Source organism: Phoca vitulina, unplaced genomic scaffold, assembly GCF_004348235.1.
Source record: "Phoca vitulina isolate PV1807 unplaced genomic scaffold, GSC_HSeal_1.0 scaffold92, whole genome shotgun sequence".
NCBI lineage: Eukaryota > Metazoa > Chordata > Mammalia > Carnivora > Phocidae > Phoca > Phoca vitulina.
In genome coordinates, this window is record NW_022589795.1 from 3,003,544 (window position 1) to 3,020,729 (window position 17,186).

The 17,186-nt window shown below is 55.0% G+C and overlaps 3 protein-coding genes across 3 annotated transcripts in view; all 3 read right to left on the reverse strand.

Moving 5' to 3' along the window:
• Positions 1 to 33: 33 nt before the first annotated feature.
• LOC116626892 (EF-hand calcium-binding domain-containing protein 3-like) lies at positions 34 to 3,730 on the reverse strand. Its single transcript, XM_032396467.1, has 9 exons — positions 3,723 to 3,730; positions 2,802 to 3,020; positions 2,636 to 2,682; positions 1,738 to 1,881; positions 1,300 to 1,371; positions 1,096 to 1,216; positions 731 to 909; positions 460 to 618; positions 34 to 182 (listed from the first exon to the last, which is right to left on the reverse strand). Exons 1-9 carry the CDS (start codon positions 3,728 to 3,730, stop codon positions 34 to 36), a joined length of 1,098 nt encoding a protein of 365 aa, XP_032252358.1.
• Positions 3,731 to 4,952: 1,222 nt separating this feature from the next.
• On the reverse strand, positions 4,953 to 14,551 carry SPATA32 (spermatogenesis associated 32). Its single transcript, XM_032396468.1, has 5 exons — positions 14,539 to 14,551; positions 7,682 to 7,736; positions 6,765 to 6,849; positions 5,651 to 6,510; positions 4,953 to 5,037 (listed from the first exon to the last, which is right to left on the reverse strand). The coding sequence occupies exons 1-5, from the start codon at positions 14,549 to 14,551 to the stop codon at positions 4,953 to 4,955; spliced, it is 1,098 nt and encodes a 365-aa protein (XP_032252359.1).
• Position 14,552: 1 nt separating this feature from the next.
• The window catches only part of MAP3K14 (mitogen-activated protein kinase kinase kinase 14), a 44,368-nt gene continuing 41,734 nt past the window's right edge, over positions 14,553 to 17,186 (reverse strand). The window contains exon 16 of the mRNA XM_032396477.1: positions 14,553 to 17,178. Coding sequence (XP_032252368.1) covers positions 17,014 to 17,178 — 165 coding nt within the window. The 3' untranslated portion in view covers positions 14,553 to 17,013. The remainder of the gene's footprint in view (positions 17,179 to 17,186) is intronic.

Genomic DNA, 17,186 nt, shown 5'->3' on the forward strand with positions numbered 1-17,186 from the left:
ACCACACGCAGCCCGTTTTGCTCCGCAAACGCTTTACTTTTTCATAGCAGGTTTCTGCACACAGGCTGGCGAAGGGGAGAAGGGCTGCTTCTGCACTAGAGTTGGGGGGGAGGGAGTCATCTTCGCGGGGCGCAGATAGTCTAGTGGCTGGCCCACGAACTCTGTGGGAGGGCAGAGGGGGCGTGCGGAGGATCAAGCCGGCAGCTCCGGTTTAGAGACTCTGGATTAGCCCCACCGCAGTCCTCCTTTCTACCCGCCCCTCCCCATTTCCGCCTCCTATCTGGGTACCTGCCCCTTTTTCTTAGGCTCCGTCCTAGTCTTGGTCAAGCCCCTGCGTGATCCCAGATTACTTCGCCGGCCTCCTCCCGGTTTCCTGGAGTCCGGCTCCCACTCTTCGCCTGCCCCGCCCCAGCCCCGCCCCAGCCCCGCCCCAGCCCCGCCTTCTCCCTCTGCTCTCACCCGGGCTGAGAGACCTCCGGGTGGGCGCGAGCTTGTGGCGGCTGGAGTGGCAGGACTTGGGAAGTCGGACGTCGGGGCGCGGGGCTCGGGGCCGCATCCGGTCTTCTGGGGGTGTCCGCCCGGCCAAGTTAGGTATCTGAGAGTAGGGGCTGCGCGCACCTGGCCCGGGGAAAGCGGCGCGGGGAGGGGGAGGAAAAGGAGAGGCTAGTCCTGACAGCAGGTCCCGAGGGAGGGTCCCCCTCGGCGGGTCCCCGCCTGGCCCGGGGCGCACCCGCTTTGTGCAGTCTGTGCAGCGAGCGCTCCAGCTCGGCGCCGGAGAGGCCGCTGAGGCGCGCGGCCTGGCAGAAGAAGGTGAGGCCGGCCTGAGTGCGCACGGTGGCACTGTGGCCGCGGGAGCGGCCCCTCCAGCCCGGGTTCAGCCGCAGAGCCCGCTGCTTCTTGGTGTAGTAGCTTGAGGGGACAGGTGGGGGGCAGCCTCGTCAGACACCGCCTCCCCCAGTCCTCTCCATCTCACAGGACAGGAAGCCACAGGAAACTGCCCCAGAATTCAGGGCTCCCGTCTCCCTCAGGGGATCCCTGCACGGGGCAGCATCTGCTCCCCCATCCTGGGTCCTGAAGCTGGGGACATGGGCCTACCTCATCACTTCCTGCACCACCTTGCGGGGCAAGAAGCCTTGGCTCATCAACTTGAACAGCATCTCTAAGAACAGGGTTTGCAGGCCCTGGGGGTCACAGAACCGGCTGTTCCTCACCTGGCCTGGGGGCAGAGATCATGGGGGAGTGTGAGGAGGAGCCTCCCCCACTCCTGGCCGTTCCCACCCCACCAGCCTTGCCCCTCACCCAGGCACTGAGCCAGGCGGTGGCTGTCAGTAAGGACACCCAGGAAGTCTTTGAAGCTTACAGTTCCGTCACCTGGGAAGAGAGAGGGGAGGGGGTGCTGTGGGGGCCTCCCCTGCAGAAGGCCCACCCTGCATATGCTTTAGGGGTGTCTTTGCATCTCCTTCCAGACATTAGAGAATCCAGTCTCACCTCCAGCCAAATGTCAACCCCAGTGGAATGGGGGAGAAATAGCCCTTGCCCTCGGGGATCCCCAAATCAGGATGAGGATTAACACAGCAAAAATTTTTAGGGGCTACGGGATAGGTGTGTTGATCAGAGCAGGCTTCCTGGAAGAGGGAACTTTAAAATAGGACCAGGCCGGGGATTCTGTGGGCAAAGGAGACATTGTCCAGGGCTAGAAGTGAGGGAGGACAAGAGGCCAGGGATGGGAGCACCCACCATCCAAGTCTGCCTGCTGCAGAGCCTCACACATCTCCTGTGGGCTCAGCTGGATGCCCACATTGCGCAGGGCGGCTTTCATGCTGCGCATGTCCACAGTGCCTGTCGGGCTGGAGCTGAACAGTTTGAAGATCTCCTGGAAGGCTGCGGACAGGGAGGGAGGCAGGCTGCAAGGTGAACCACACCCAGGGGCCTGGAGATCCGCCCACTCTAGCTCAGAACGGTCCTGAAGACTTGGGTCACTCCCACTGCTGGGGCATTATGACATTGAAAGAACACCACTGGCTACTGTGTGTTGGCACTTGTCAAGTCCCCATTCAAGTCTGTTTGGACATGTTTGTATGAAAAGACATTCAACACTTAACGTCCAAGGTCCCACCGCCAGTAGACTGGGCAGTGCTGTGCTCTGGACTCGGGCTCTGGAGCTGCAGTGCTCTGAGGCTCCCGGAGCCCTGCTGGCACCTGGCGGGGAGCAGGCCCTGAAGATTACTGGGGTGAGGGAAATGGCTGTTTCGAGGGGCCCCCGCCAGGGGTACCGTGGCTTTGGGGCCCTCAAATGTAGACCCAACAGCCCCAGATTCCAGGGGGGGCGGGGAACTCAGATTATTTTTCCCCATCCTCTCTCCCAATTTCCTTCCTCCTTTCCTCTTTCATCTTTCATGTGTTCTGTCCATCCATCCATCCATCTCTCTCTCTCTCTCTCTCTCTTACACACACACACACACACACACACACACACACATCAGTGAGCCCTGGAACTGTAAAGATTAGCCAGTTAGACTGCCATTGGGGACAGTTACAATACGATCACCAACTTCTCACAATGACCCCAGTCTCTGGGGAGGTGGCCCTGTGCCGTTCCTCTCCTCCTCCCCTGCTCCCAGCCCGGGGCCCTCACCCGCCAGCAGCCGGGCTGTCAGGGGCAGCAGATTCTCGTCCGCAGAGCTGCTTCAGGAGGAAGAGGGTGGAAAGGACTTTGCACCTGCTGCACAGAGATGCCAGGGCCAGGCAGGCCTTACCCCAAACCCCGCGCCTCTGGCTGGGTCTCCGGTCCCTGCCCTTACCTCTGAGACCCGGAGCCTGACTGCACTGAGCTGGCAGCGGCAAGGCGCTTGAACTCCCTGGGCCTTCGGGAGCCCTGCTCAGCCCCGATGGCCTTGACGGATGCTGGCTCCCTCTGGGGCAGCGGGGCAGTGGGCTGCTGAGGACTCCCCTTCTGCACATCGCAGCGCCGCTGCTCTCCTGGGTCCCGTGCGGGCAGTCTTCCAGGCTGCCGTGGAGGCCTTGGAGGCAGGGAGAAGACAGGGCTGGGGGCTCTGTCCACCCGAGTGCTCAGACTCTCCGGGGGGAGGGTGGGGAGGGGGGCTGAGACCAGGCCCTGTGGGGGAGCAGGCTCAGCTCTACCTTCTCCCAGGACCCCCACACCAGCCCGCACCTATGGTCCCCCATCCAGGGGATTCTTCGGGCAGTAGCTTGTCCCAGCAGACCCTTCACTAGCCCTGGTTACCTGAACGTTCCCTGTGCCGACGACGGGGCTCTCTTGGTCTTCTGCCTTCGGCTGCCTGAAAGGCAGAGTCACGGGCTCTGAGGCTGGCTTTGGGGTAGACATTAGCAGCTTTTGGCAGGGGGGCACTCTGTCCCTCGCCACAGGCCTGCTTCTGTTTGCGGGGGGGGGGGGGGGGGACCTGCGGCTTTACTCTTTTGAGTTTCTGCTCCCCTTAAGGTATCTGAATTTGCGACTCCACTCCAGAAGCTCACACAGGCTGGCAGAGGCCCAGGGAGAAGCAGGCCTTAGAGTCCTGAAGTCAGGGCATGGGAAGGAGGGGTCCAGCCCAAGGTGGGGCTGTGGCCCACCCCCACCTTCCCCCAGGTCCCCTGGGAGGGAAGGACCTCCTCTTCCAAACCATGCAAACTTGCAAACCACAGTGCACAAAATACTCCAGGAAGATGCATCCCGACACCCCAGCCCCTCCCCAGATACTCACCTCTGCATCTCCTCCTCCTTCCTCTTTCCAGTCTCCTGTCCTCCATTTCCCTCTGCCCCCCCCCCCCCCGACTCTGGCCCTGGCCCATTCCCAAGTGTTCACCCCTTCCTAATCCCACCCTCCTAGGCCCTGGGCACTTCCCTCCTCGGCCCCCTCTCGAGGCAGGGCAGGCTCCTGAGGATCCGCAAGGCTGGGCTTCCACCTGATGGGGAGCCTTGGTGCTGGTGGGGCTAAAGGCTGGCCAGGGCCCAAGCGATGGCTCTGCCTCTCGCTTCCCTTTCCCCCCGACTTCCCTTTTCCCGCCCGTGTTCTTACCCACATTCTGAACTCCCTTCCCTCCTGTGCAGTGAGCTCTCCTCTTCCAGAGCTTTCCCGCATTGCCCAACGTCGTGGGGAGGCTTGTGCATTCGTGTGCGTGTTTAGTGCACGTGTTTGGCTCGCAGGCCTGTGTGTCGATGTGTGCTTGTGCACACGGCCCACGTGGCACTGTGGGTGGATGTCCGCGCATGCCTGTGTGATGTACGAGTCAGCGGGTGGTGTGTGTGCGCGCGTGTGAGTCTGGGTTGCTCAGCAAAGTACACCATTACACACTTGCGCCTACATTCTGAGATACTTCCAGCTCAAGGCTGTGGCCCCTGGAGGGGCAGTCCTTTGGCATCTTTCTTCCCCTCCTTTGAGCCCCCGGACACCGTCCCTTCCCCATGCCAGGCCCTCGCTGTGGACAGAAGCAGGAAGAATTCCTTTCAGCCTTGCCTCCTCACCTGGCCAGCCCACCCCAGGAGGTCCTCTCCTAAGAAGATCCCAACATGTCCCTGGCTTCAGGCCAAGAGGAAGCCCCATTTCATGACCTAAGACACCCGAAGCCTCAGAGAGGGCACCAAGGCCTCCCCGAGACGGCTCATGAGTCTCTGCCGCTGGCTGAGAGGTCTGGAAGGTGGGAGCGAAGTGGAAGGACCCCTGGGGAGTGAGGAGGGGCCAAATAGGGCTGGCAGAGCCCTCTGGGCCAGGCGGGGGCAGCTCAAAAATGGGGGTGGGTGGAAACGAGTACTACACGACGTGTTAACTAACTAGAATTTAAATAAAGTCTTGAAAGAAAAAAACCATGGGGCTGGCGTCCCTAAAAAATCAAGACTGGGACTCCACAGCCAGGTGAGCTCGCTAGTCCGGGAGCGTTTGCACAAAAAGTCTGAGCCAGGGGCCAGCACTGGAGGCTTTACTGGTTTTGTCTAGTCATTTCTCTGGGGAAGTGGGGGACGACACCTTAAAATGGATTTTCAGCAATAATGGACTCCCTTTCCTGGTTCTCGGCACCGAGCTGCAACGCAAAAGAGAGAGTGTCACTTGGGCCCCCGTGGCAGGGTGGGGGAGAGGGGTGAGCCCAGAGGCCTCTGCGGGGAGGGCCCCGGGGGGGGAAGAAGGCCTCTTCCTGCTGCACGTTGATGGGCAGCTGGCCTTCTGTTGTGTCCATTCGTCATCAGGAAGCAAGGGGTGCTGGAGCACCCTGTTCCCTCACATTCGGCTCCATGGAAGCTTCCTGGGCCCAGGGCCATCAAATTCTCAGCGGGGCAGATGCGAGGCTAAGCTTTTCCCATGAGGGTGAGGCCATCTGCCCTCTGGGTGACCGAGCGTCCTAATGCTAGAATGGCCCTTCCCATGTCGAACCCAGGTCCTTGCCGGGGCCCAGAAGTGCTCACCCTCCATGGTCCCCAGGCCTCCTCCAGCCCTGGCCTTGGTACTGTGCCTCAGTCCACTGGAACCTTGTTTCCAGCAGCCTTTATGAGGTCACTGAGGTTGAGACATCACAGCCCACCCCATCCCCTACCCAGCCCCTCATTCCATTTCCCCACCCCTACCGTGTGAGGAGTGGGCCCACCCACACATCCTAAGCACACCCCCTCTTTGGGAAGCTGTGGGCCAGCCTCACTTACCCTTCCACGACTCCTTTAGGTGGAGGGGACCTGGCCTGTTGCTGGAGAAGCTTCACTTCTCCTTCAAAGCTGGCCCTCTTGATCCCCGGCTTGCTGAGGCCAAGGTAAGGGTGGAAGAAGTTCTTGTCTTCCTGCTTCCAAGCTTTCTGTGACTCCTCGGCTTTAAGTGGTTTCTCTAGCAAGTCCTTAATGAGCTTTTCCTTCTCTGGCTGGTCCATGGCCAGCTGGATATCGGGATCTGTAGAAGGTGCCTCGACCTTCTGAGGTGGAGCTTTGATCATATGCTCCAAGTTGGGCAAGTCCATCTTGCTGGAGGAGGCCACGGCCAAGGAAGAGGCAAAGTTGACCAGATCTGCCAGGCCGATGCCTGGTGAGAGACTGGAGGAGGACGGGTGGGGGTTTGGGGGCTGCTGGGAGTTGGTGGTGGGCGGAGCTGGCTGGGCACTGGGGTTCTGGAGCTGCTTCTTGGAGCACATGGTGTCCTTGGGGTCAGACTGCTGGTCCTGACAGCTAGTGGTCTTACCTGTGTTCTTGCCACTCTGCATGTTGATCCCCCGCTCCAGGCTGTGCTCTGAGGCCTGGATGTGTTTGTCTGCCCAGAAGAGGTGCTTAGAGGTCTGCACGCAGATAGAGCGATGGTTGGTGGACGCCTGGTCCTCCTCTACCGAACTCAGGTAGCTAGAATTTGACCTCACACTCCACTGGCTGACGTCCTGCTGCGTGGGGGGCTGGAAGGACTCTGTCCTAGACTCCGGTTGCTCAGGGTCCTTGGGCTTGGACTCCACCTCCAGCTCCAGTTCTGGCTCCAGGACCAGGTCCACTTTGTGTGGGGGCTCCAGTTCTAGCAATTCTTTCTTCAGCTGGAAAGTTTCAACTGACGCTGAGGAGGCCCCTGGCCCCTGAGGTCCTTCTGGAGCCAATTCTCCATCCCACTCTCCTGCCTTTGTCCCCTCCCCTTGCCTCTTGGCAGAGACCTGCTGGGGGCAGGGAGGCAGTGTGAGGCGGGGGTGAGCATGGGTGTGCATGAGCACACCAGCACTGGCCGGGTGCAGGCTCCCAGGATTGTCAAGGATTTAAGGAAGACAGGCCTTAAGGAATCCTGCCCCTTACCTACCACCTCCCCCGAAGAGGTGCCCCTGCCCACTGTTACCTCGATCTCATCTTCCTCTGGTACCAGCTGGTGTTGGCTTAGGCCACTCCTATGACAAAAGGGGACAGAATGGATGAAAGGCCTCCAGGGAGTGGGTGGGGTGGCTTTCAGGGGGAATGGAGGTCTCTGGGGCCCTCAAGATTCCCTCCCTTGTACAGGGGCCGGCAAGACGCCCCTGGCTCATCCACTCCCCTTGCTGTCCCTGCATCCACCAAGAATTCTGGAGCAGCATTTTCAATCTTTAGTGAGTTTAGGAGGTGCCTGGAGAGCTTGCCAAGTTGCCCCCTACCCCAAAGAGGGATCCAGTTAGTTGGAGGTAAGGCCCAGGATTCTTCATTCTAATCAATGAGCCAATGCAGCTCACTTGGAGAACCAGTGCCAGGAAGTTGGCTCCCCACAGAGGGAGAAGCCCAGGGCAAAATCCCTCCTCCTGACCTGCCCAACCCCAGCTTGGCAGATCTGAAAGGCAGGGGTGTGTGTGGAGGGTCCCGTCAGTTCTTGTTGGCACTTTGCTGCCATCTGGGCCCTTACCCTCAGTGCTCAGCCACTGCGACTCCCTGTCCTTCCTCAGGCATCTGCCCCCCGCCCCCACCTCGGGTCGCTCTGTGCCAGAGCAAGGCAGCTAGAAGGGCTCAGTTCCCATTCATGTCTCTGAGTGTACCCCGCCACCCCTCAGTCCTTCACTAATGTCAGGGGCTGGAGGCAGAAGTAGAAGGCGGGTGGTAGGACTCCTCCCCCCCCCCCCACAACACTGCCCTTGGGGAGATTTTGGAAAGAAGCAAGATGGAGGGAGATCCCGGGTTGGGGGGGTGTATGAGAACTTGGCAGTGGTGGCAGGGGTAAGGGTTGGTGGTCCTGGAGGATGGGGAACTGGCTCTCACTGTGTCTCCACAATGTCCACTGACTCCTTGCCACAGCAGGGAAATCCATTGGCACCTGGCAGGGAGAAGGAGGTGAGGGCAGGGGAGCTGCAGATGGGGACATCCCTGGGGGGTTCTGGAGCCCCGGCAGGTGGTGCTGCTCCAGCTACCCCCTCCCTCCCTCCCTGTCCTGCATCTCAGCTCATTCACCCTCCCCTCTCCCGTCCTGCCCCTCGGCTCCCTCCTCTCTCCAGTGTCACCAGCTCTGCGCTCCATATCTGCTCCCCTCCATGCTCGAATTTGCCTTTCCTTTGGCTCTCCCCAATCCACCACCATCCTCCACGGGGATGGATGCTAACAGGCTTCACTGCAATTTACTGAGTGCTACTAGGCCAGGCATCATGTTGGGTGCTTTCTGTGCTTTATCTCATTGATTCAACACAAAAAATGAGAAAAGGTTCATTTGCCCAAGGTCCCTCAGCTGATGGTTGCCAACATCAGGAACTGAATGCAGGTTTGACTAAAGAAAAACCCTTAACTCCCCTGTCCTGCATGCTATCCTACCCAGGGGTCTGTAACTGTGTCGGGACCCCTAGAGAACCTTCCATTCCTGCTCCTCTGCCCCCTTTCTCCACTCTTCTCTGGCCAGGCTTCAGATCTGGCACTCACCCTAATCCTGGCCCCTCCTGCCCTGAAGCACCTCCTCTCCTCCAGGCTTCTCACTCCCTCACGTCCTGGGTCACCCACCCAGGCATTTGATCTGCGGGGATGCTGACAGCAGAGTTCCCATCACCTTCTGCAGAAGGGACTGAGCAACGCCTTGGGGAAGGTTTTCCCGCCCCAGTCACCTCCCTGGAAGCTTGTATCTTTTACTGAAGAAGCTTCTTTTTCATCCTCTGGGCGGTAGGGGCACCAGGCTGTCCCATTCTCTGTTCCCCAGGGTCGTAGATGGGGATTGATGGTGGAGCCATCATGGCAGTGGGAAAGCCAGATCCCCCTGAACCTAGAGTGTGGCAGGAAATGATGGCCTTGGCTCTGGCTAAGAATCGCTCCCAGGATTATATCCAAAGGATCAGAGTGTGCCATGGCCTCTTTCTAGAGATGTAGAGGCTGTTTCTGCATCTGGGATTTGGGCACATCCATGTTCCTCTTGGGCCTGGGCATCTTGGATCAGCCACATGGCCGGGCTAGGAGGGCACCACCATGGACAGGCTCCCAAGAGCTAGCTTGGTGGTCTCTGGAATCTTCCACCAACTTGACTGCCATGTTCCGTTGGCTTCCTTCATGTCTCTCTTCATTTCCAAATCCAGTTACCCCCAGTGCTGCTTTTATCCAGGCCTCTTGCCTCAGAGCCTTTCTTTGCTTGCTTTGCAAAATTTCCCTAGACAATCTAATCAACACCCATAGCCTAAACCCTTCCATGAACAGCAACAGGGTGTGGATAGGAAGAGAAAGTGTTATGGTGTGAACCTCATAGTGGCACTGGGGGTTGGAAGCAAAAGTCTGAGGTTGACTCAACTTGGGACCTCTGTGCCCAACTTGGGAATGTTCTATTAGGGATTCAGGTGACATTCTATAATATGTGAAATAATTTCAATTTCCAACTGCTGGTTGCTAGTGTATAGAAATGTATATCCTGTAACCATCCTAAAATCCTATCAATTCTAGTTTTTTGTTTTGTTTTGTTTTGTTTGTAGATTCCATAAGGTTCTCTACATAAACAATGATGGTGTGACTAGGGGCACCTGGATGACTCAGTCGGTAGAGCACGTGACTCTTGATCTCGGGGTCGTGGGGTTCAAGCCCCATGTTGGGTGTAGAGATTACTTAAACTATTTAAAAAAAGTATGTGTGTAACTCAAGACAGTTTTACTTCTTCCTTTCCAAACTGGATGTCTCTTATTTCCTTTTTCTGCTTTACTGAGAACAATGTTCAATACAATGCTGAATAGAATTGAGAGTAGACATCCTTGCTTTGTTCCTGACCTTAGGGAGGAAGCATTCAGTATTTCACCATTAAGTATGATGTTAGCTGTAGTTTTTCCTCATAGATGACCTTTATCACGTTGAGGAAAGTTACTTTCCTAGTTCACTCAGTTTTTACAGATTATTTTTTTAGAGAGAGAGCACATGTATGTGCACAAGGCGGGGGAGGGACAGAGGAGGGAGAGAATTCTAAGCAGACTCCATGCTCAGTGTGGAGCCCAACATGGTGCTCGATCCCACAACCCTGAGATCATAACCTGAGCTGAAATCGAGTTGGACACTTAACCAACTGAGCCACCCAGGTGCCCCTTCGTTCACTTAGTTTTTAGTTAGGAAGAGATGTTAGATTTTGTCTGATGCTTTTTCTGCATTGGTTGAGATGATTATATTGCTTTTCTTTTATATTCTTTTATTTTTTAGTAATCTCTACACCCAACGTGGGGCTAGAACTCATGACCCTGAGATCAAGAGTCGTATGCTCTTCTGACTGAGCCAGCCAGGTGCCCCTGTTTTTTTTTTATATTCTGTTGATATATTATATGTTATGTATAACATGAACAATGTTATATATTATTCTGTTAACAATTCTCTTATATTCTGTTTATGGTGAAATAATTAATTTTTGAATGTTAAAATCAATCTTACATCCCTGAGATAAATCTCATCTGGTCATAATGTATTATCATTTTATACATTGTTGAATTTGATTTGCTAACTTTTTGAAAGAAATCTTACATGAGGTTCATAAAGTGTATTGGTGTATAATTTTCTTACACTGTCTTTGTCAGGTTTTGATATTAGAATAATGTTGGCCTCATAGAATGAGTTGGGAAGTATTCTCTCTTCAGTTTTCTGAGTTTGCATAAAATTAGTATAATTTCTTCCTTATGTTTGGCAGAATTCACAGGTGAAGCGTGTGAACCTGGGCCTGGAGTTTCCTTGTCCATTTTATCTAAGTTGGCAAATTTATTGGCATAAGGTGTTCATAATATTCTTTATTATTCTTTTCATATCTGTAGATTCTGTAGTGATGCCACCTCTTCCATTTCTCATATTGGTAATTTTTGTCTTCTTTCTTTTTGTCCTGTTCAGTTTGGCTAGAGATTTGTCAATTTTGTTGATCTTCTTGAACCAGACAGAGATATGTTTCCTGCCTGATCATCCTAAAGTGACATCTGCCAGGGAATCAGTCCTGCAGTCACAGATTCCCAGTCAGCTTTTTATGATTTCACTCTTAAACATGAATAGCCTAGCATGACTAGACATTTGAGGAAACTACCCACCTGCAGTTTACAGACCAAGAGAAAAGATGACTCTAGAATACCAGAGGTTATTTGGGAAACAGAAAGGAGCTTTAAAAATACTCTAAAATCTTGAGATTCCGAGATGTAGATATTCAACTATATATTGCATCCAAAAAGCAAGAACAGGATGCTCTTTAAAAAATTAAGAAAAAAAAGAACTTTTGGCAAAAAGGCTTGGAAAATAAAACAAAAATCTTCCCAGAAAGCAGAACCAAAATATCAAGACAATGTGAGAGAAAATGATCAAGAGGCAGTCCAGTTCTGGGCTATAGAAAGGGGATCTAGAAAGAATAGAGAACACGGAAAAGGAACGAGAAAAATTTTCATGAGCTGAATGATGATGTCATTGGCTTAAAAGTGTTCACCGAAAGCCCTGCACTACAGATGTCAAAATATCCTTGCTGTAAAAGTTCATTGCACCAGGAACAAAGAATTCTTAAATGCTTCTAAAGTGGAAAAACCAGTCACCTACAAGGGGAGGGGAATTGATTATATTGGCAGCAGTGTTAGCAACAATGGCTGCCTTTAAAATTCTGAGGAAAACGTTTTTTAACCTGTAGGTTTATATCCAGCCAAACTATCATTTCAGACATGGAAGGACTCAGGAAATTTACTTCCTCTTTTTTTAAGGAAGTTATTTGAGGATGTGCTAAAACAAAATAAAGGTGTAAAACAAGAGAGCCAGGAAGGAAATAGTGGTCCACCTCAGGAAAGCAGCTAAGTCCCAGGATTTTAACTGTATAGAGGCAAGAAGATGAAGGGTTCTGGGCAGTAGATTTCTGAAATAAAGAAAATCTGATAGAATAGTTGATTAGATGTAGAGGTTGATGAAAACTAAGACTATGATAAAACCAAAGAATATAAGGAAAAGGCAACTAGAAACTCCGGGAAAAACAAAAAGCTGTATGAGAAAGAAAAGGTAACTGTGGTACATTTCTTGGTTCTGCAGTGAACAGTAGTTATGAGTCACAATAATGTAAGTCCAGTTTTCAACTTTCAGAATCAACATATAAATAAAAATTGGAAAATATATTTGTGGCTATAGGACAATGTAAATGTTACCAACCTTGATATTTAAAAAATAAAAATACAAGTTAGCATTGTTGGGAGGTGGGAGGGAGGGAAGAAAGCTGAAGGGAAGAGTAGGGGCACTAAAAACTTCATCTTACTATGTGTGGTATCGAAAGATATTATCTAAAGTGATGAAAAATAAAGACATAAGTATATTAAACTTACAAAGGCATCAGCAGATCTAAAAATGGTGTTGGGAGGATGGGGGAGGGTGGATCCATTAGAGCAGGAAGGTGATAATGTCTAAAACTGATAAACCAAGAAAGAGTCCGTGGGCTTGTAGAAAGATAAGAAGGTAATTAGGCAGAAAAATAGTTCTAATGGAACAGTGTGGCTGCTCTGAGGAGTGAGACTGGGGGTGTGCTATAGGAGATGCTTTTCATCACTGAATAAGCTCTTCAGAGCTATTTAATCATATGCATATATTTCTTTGATAAAATTAAATGTTGAACCCCTGGCTGAGGGCCAGGCATTGTTCTAGGGGACACAGTGATGAACACACAGTTTCTGCCCTCTTGGGGTTTCCAAGCCTGTGGCTGGGACCATAGAAGATCCTCCAATCTCTATTTCTTATTCCCACTTCTCCTGAGCTCTAGACTCAAACTCCAGTCACTGATCGCACATTTATCCCTAAGGGGATCTCTCCCTTGTCAGAGCCTTAAATGTCTCCTATCTCTGAAATGTCCTTGTTTTCTATTGTGATGATGCTCAGTGCTTACTTCTTCCTGGAGACCTTCAGGATTCTACCCTGTGGCATCTCCTCCAGTTGCCCCAGCCCAATCCCTGCAGACCTCTGAGCACAGGACTCTTGCTGACCCTTAATTCGAGGTGGGCAGACTGTGTGGGCTTCCCACTTTGAATCTCTGATCCCCTGCACAGAGAGTCTACAAGGTGGATGCTCAGCAAAAGTCTGTGCAAAGAAATGAACACCCCGCCAAACCACGCGGCTTGTCCTCCATTTTTCACCTCAAGTTCACACCCTCCATGTCTAGACTCTAGTGTAGCCAACAGAGTTTGCATGTCTGATCCATCTTCCTTCCTAATCACTCATGTCTTGATCACCCCCTCTGCCCTGGTAATCTCCCCCTCCCTGATAAACCTTCATTCTATCACCCAAATTAGAAACCTGGGTTACTTGTGACCCTTCTCAGTTCCCCAGCTTCTGACCTCCCTACCTCTGATGTTGACCTTGTGCAGGTCCCTTTCTCCACCCCCACTACTTCTCATCTCCCAACACCAAAATCAGTACAAACCTAGGACTGATCACCTGCCGGCACTCCATGCTGAGTGCTTCCCATTACATCCTTTTCACCACCCTATGCCCAAGTGGTCACGACTCTGCTCTCACAGATGAGGAAACTGCACAGGTCACACATCCGTTAAGAGAAGTGCCACGACTGGAACCCAGGACTGACTGGCTCCGAACCCCAAGATGCTAACCACTGTGTTGTTTGAAATCTCTTTAGGCATCTAGCTGGACCACTACAACCAAATTGCCTCCAACTTGGGCTACATAATGACCCCAGAGTGAGCTTGCTGCATCACACCTGCCTCTGGTCACATCCAGACTGTAGAGTGGCTTCTGCCCTCTTGTTGCATCTCCTGGTATCTAGCTCCCTCCTTGCTCCAAGCCCAAGCTCCCCCAGAGCATAGCAGGCCCTTTTGTGCCTCAGTCCCTTTGCACCTGCTATTTCAGATACCCAGGAAGTCTTTCTTCTGGCAAAATCCTACTCATCCCTGACAGGCTAACCCACCTCTCCAGTGTCATCTTCTCTGTGACACACTTAGCTGTCTTATCCACATTTTAATTTTTTGTTAACTCATCAGACTCAGGGCCTAGCACAAGAGTAAGAGTTGAAGGGGGTACAACAAAGGTCACAGGAGTGATTTAAGGTATCTGCATCAGTTTGTTACTCCACGAATTTGGGGAAGGGAAAAGCTATTCTCTGGTTGTTGGTTCTTGGCATATTTTTAATGCTGGCCCATGTCCTCCTGGGAGAGAAGATCCCGAGAAGAAAGCCCCTATTTCAGTGGAAACCTAAGGGGCGAACAGCTTTGCCCATCGCTACAGAGCAGAGTGCAAAGGACAAAGGAGGCGCTCAGGAAGTATTTGTGGAAGCCGACCGCTTCTCTCTGCAAAGGCTCCAATCATCAACCAGGAATAACTGAACGGGATTTTGGGGTTATTAGCAGTTTGGGACAATTCATGAGTCGTTTCCTGAGCACAAGGCCGCTGTTCCTTCCGTGTGCCCAGAACCCCTCCAAGAGTCGGCTGAATCTGCAGCCTTTACTCCAAGGTGTGCATTCGGGCCTGTGCGCACAAGCTTGTGCACCGCGCAGAGCCCAGGCTGGGCGCGGTAGTCTCCGGGCGAGGCGACGGTCGGCTGGGGTCGACCCTCCTTCCAGGCGCCCCGGGCTTCGGGAGCAGGGGGAGGGGCCCCGGGCTGATTTCCCCGCCCCGCCCGGCCCCGCCCATCCCTCGGCGCCCCGCCCCGCCGCGCGCCAGCCCGCTCCCACCTGTCACCCCCATGCTGACCGAGGCTCTGTCGGGGAGGCGGGGAGCGGGCTGGTCGCTGCTGCCCCTCCGCCTCCAGTGCGCTCTTTGGCTGGGGGCTGTGGGGGGCGCTGGAGACGCTGGGGGCGCCTGCGCCGGTGATGTCGCCGCCTCTGTGACGTCCCTGCCCGGACCCCACGGACGGAGGCGGAAAAAAGCTCAGGATTCTCAGCGCGTGGGCCGGGCGGCCGTTGGGGGGTGTCCTCCGGAGACTGTGCCACCCTGAGCACTCTTCCCTGCAGGCCCAGAGGGAGCCACCTCCGGTAAGCTTGGATGGCCTTTGCACCTGCCCCTTTCTGGGGTGCAGGACCCCTCCAGGAAGCTGCTGAACCTGCGGCCTGTACCCCAAAGTCTGCATGTGTGCCCGTGCACACACAGATAGCTACTTGAGCAAGGCTTCAGGGGGTGTGGAGCCAGATGGGACAAGGCCCCCGCCCCTTGTGTGTCCGTGGCATCCATTCTCAGGTGGGTCCCTGTCCTGGAAAGACCCAGGAACCCACTCCTGCAAAGTAATCTCTGCTCACTCAGTCCTGCTCCCAGTTCTGTTCCCTGGAAGCCAGGCCTCAGGGACAGGAGAGGGTGGGGCAGTCTTTGTTCGGGGCTCCTGGTGCGCCCCCACCTCTCCACGTCAGGCCACTGCCTGGGGCGTATTGACCTCTCCTCCTCAGCCTGCAGTGTTTGGCCAGGGACTTCCCTACGGCCACTGGGTGGGGCATCTTGCTTAACTGGTCTGAATTGATAGGCCAAAAGTAGGACTGGAAGCGCCCACTGGGAGGGCTGGTGGGAAAAGTGACCTCACTCAAGGGGTGGAAACAGTCCTTGCCCAAAATCAATGGCAGCTGTGAGAAAACCCCACCAAGAAGGCAAAGGGAGGCAGCTGTTAGGAACTGAGGTTCTGTAAGCAGGCAGGCGAGAGTGGGGACAGCCATGGCCTAACACATTTGTCATCACCCCACACTTTATTGCTTACAAAGAGTACCACCCGAACTCTGCAGTACAAGGCTGCAGCTCTTCACGTGCTGGGGGCCGGGGGGGGGGTGTGTGTGTGTCTCTCCCTGGGGAGCAGAATGGCTCGATGTGGACAGCTGGACAGAGGGCACCTTGGCAAGACACCGGGATGAGCTTCTCCCGAGGAGGACTCTCAGGGGGACACCCCTCACCTCCAGGAGAGGAGGCTAGCAGGCCCCCACACAAGGATTCACAGTTGATTAATGCTACATGGGCCCTGATCAGCCCCCCCATTGAAGAAGAAGGGGCAATGGGGTATGGTGGGGGGGGGCTCATCTTAAAGAAATGCGGAGGTTTGAGGGGTCATGCGCGTGGAGACAGGTCAAGACTTGAATGCCTTCACACCCCATCTCCTGGCCTGCTTATGCGCACGCAGAACCACTGACCTGCCCTCCTGGAGGGCAGCCATGAAAGTGCTTTGAGGTCATCAGAGTGCAAAGTGCGGTTGGCAGTGCCCCCCGAGGCGAGGGGCAGGGCAGGGCCAGTGTGAGCGTGAGGCCTGGGCTGTGTCTCAGGGAGCTGGTGTGCCCGATGGCCAAAGTCGCGGCCGGGGGAGACAGGAGCGCCTGCACCCGCTGCTTTCTTGCACCCGGATCACAGCCCGGCCGCAGACTGCTCCGGTCGGGCCGGCTCCCGCCACCCTTCCCTTCCACAGACGAGGGGGCTGACGGCCAGGCAGTCATGGGCCGTTCTGGGTCTGCAGCCGCGGCTCGGGGCCTGCTGCTCTGGGGAAGACTGGTGGCCAGCAGCAAAGGGACACGTGCTTGGGGACTGAGAACCATTTCCCTTAGACACCTGTGGTCCTTGGCGGAAGCTGAGTCCAGCTCCGGACCCGTGTCGCTACGCCCTGACGGTGTGCCCTGGACTCCCAGGGAGACTTCCCAGCGTCACGCGCGGCTCCCTCCCCGACTCTGTCAGGAAAGTTCCTCGATCGAAAAGGGGCTTCGATGGCCACGCAAGGGGGTCAGAGGGCTCCCCGTTCACCCGAGGCGGGTACAGCTGCTGCCCCGCTCCTGTACCGGACCTGGGTGTGGGTCCTCAGACACTCGACACCCGTCCACCTGCTCAGAGGCCGAGGGACTCGCCCACCCCCCCTGACCCAGGCCGGAAGCTACGCTCCCGCCGGCCAGCAAGGGCCCACTGATCCAAACAGGTCAGGCCAGCTCGCGGGGATCAGGGCAGAGAAGACCCTTTTCGTTTGTTCCCCATGGACGGGAAGAGGCCTCCTGCCTGCCTCCTCCTCCTCCTCCTCATGTGGGCACAGGGTGCTCTCCCGGCGGGGTCAGGCGGGACACGGGACGTCCTGGGAGGCATTCTGCCTGCCCCTAGTCGCACCGCCGAGCCAGGGGGTGGCAGACCCCCGGGAGCAGGCTGAGCCCTGAGAAGGCAGGCCGCCTCTGGCAGAGTGGAGTCAGCGGTGGAAGGCTGGCTCAGGGCCTGTTCTCCAGCTGGCCATGCTTGACCCTCCAGCTCCAGGCAAAGCTGCCGTCAGGGGCCAGGGTGCACTGCAGGTCGATGCCCGAGTCCGGCACCTCCATGTCATAGCGCACGGGCTGCCCATCCTTGGTCACCAAGCTGAAGGCCGCGGCCGGGATCTGGGGGC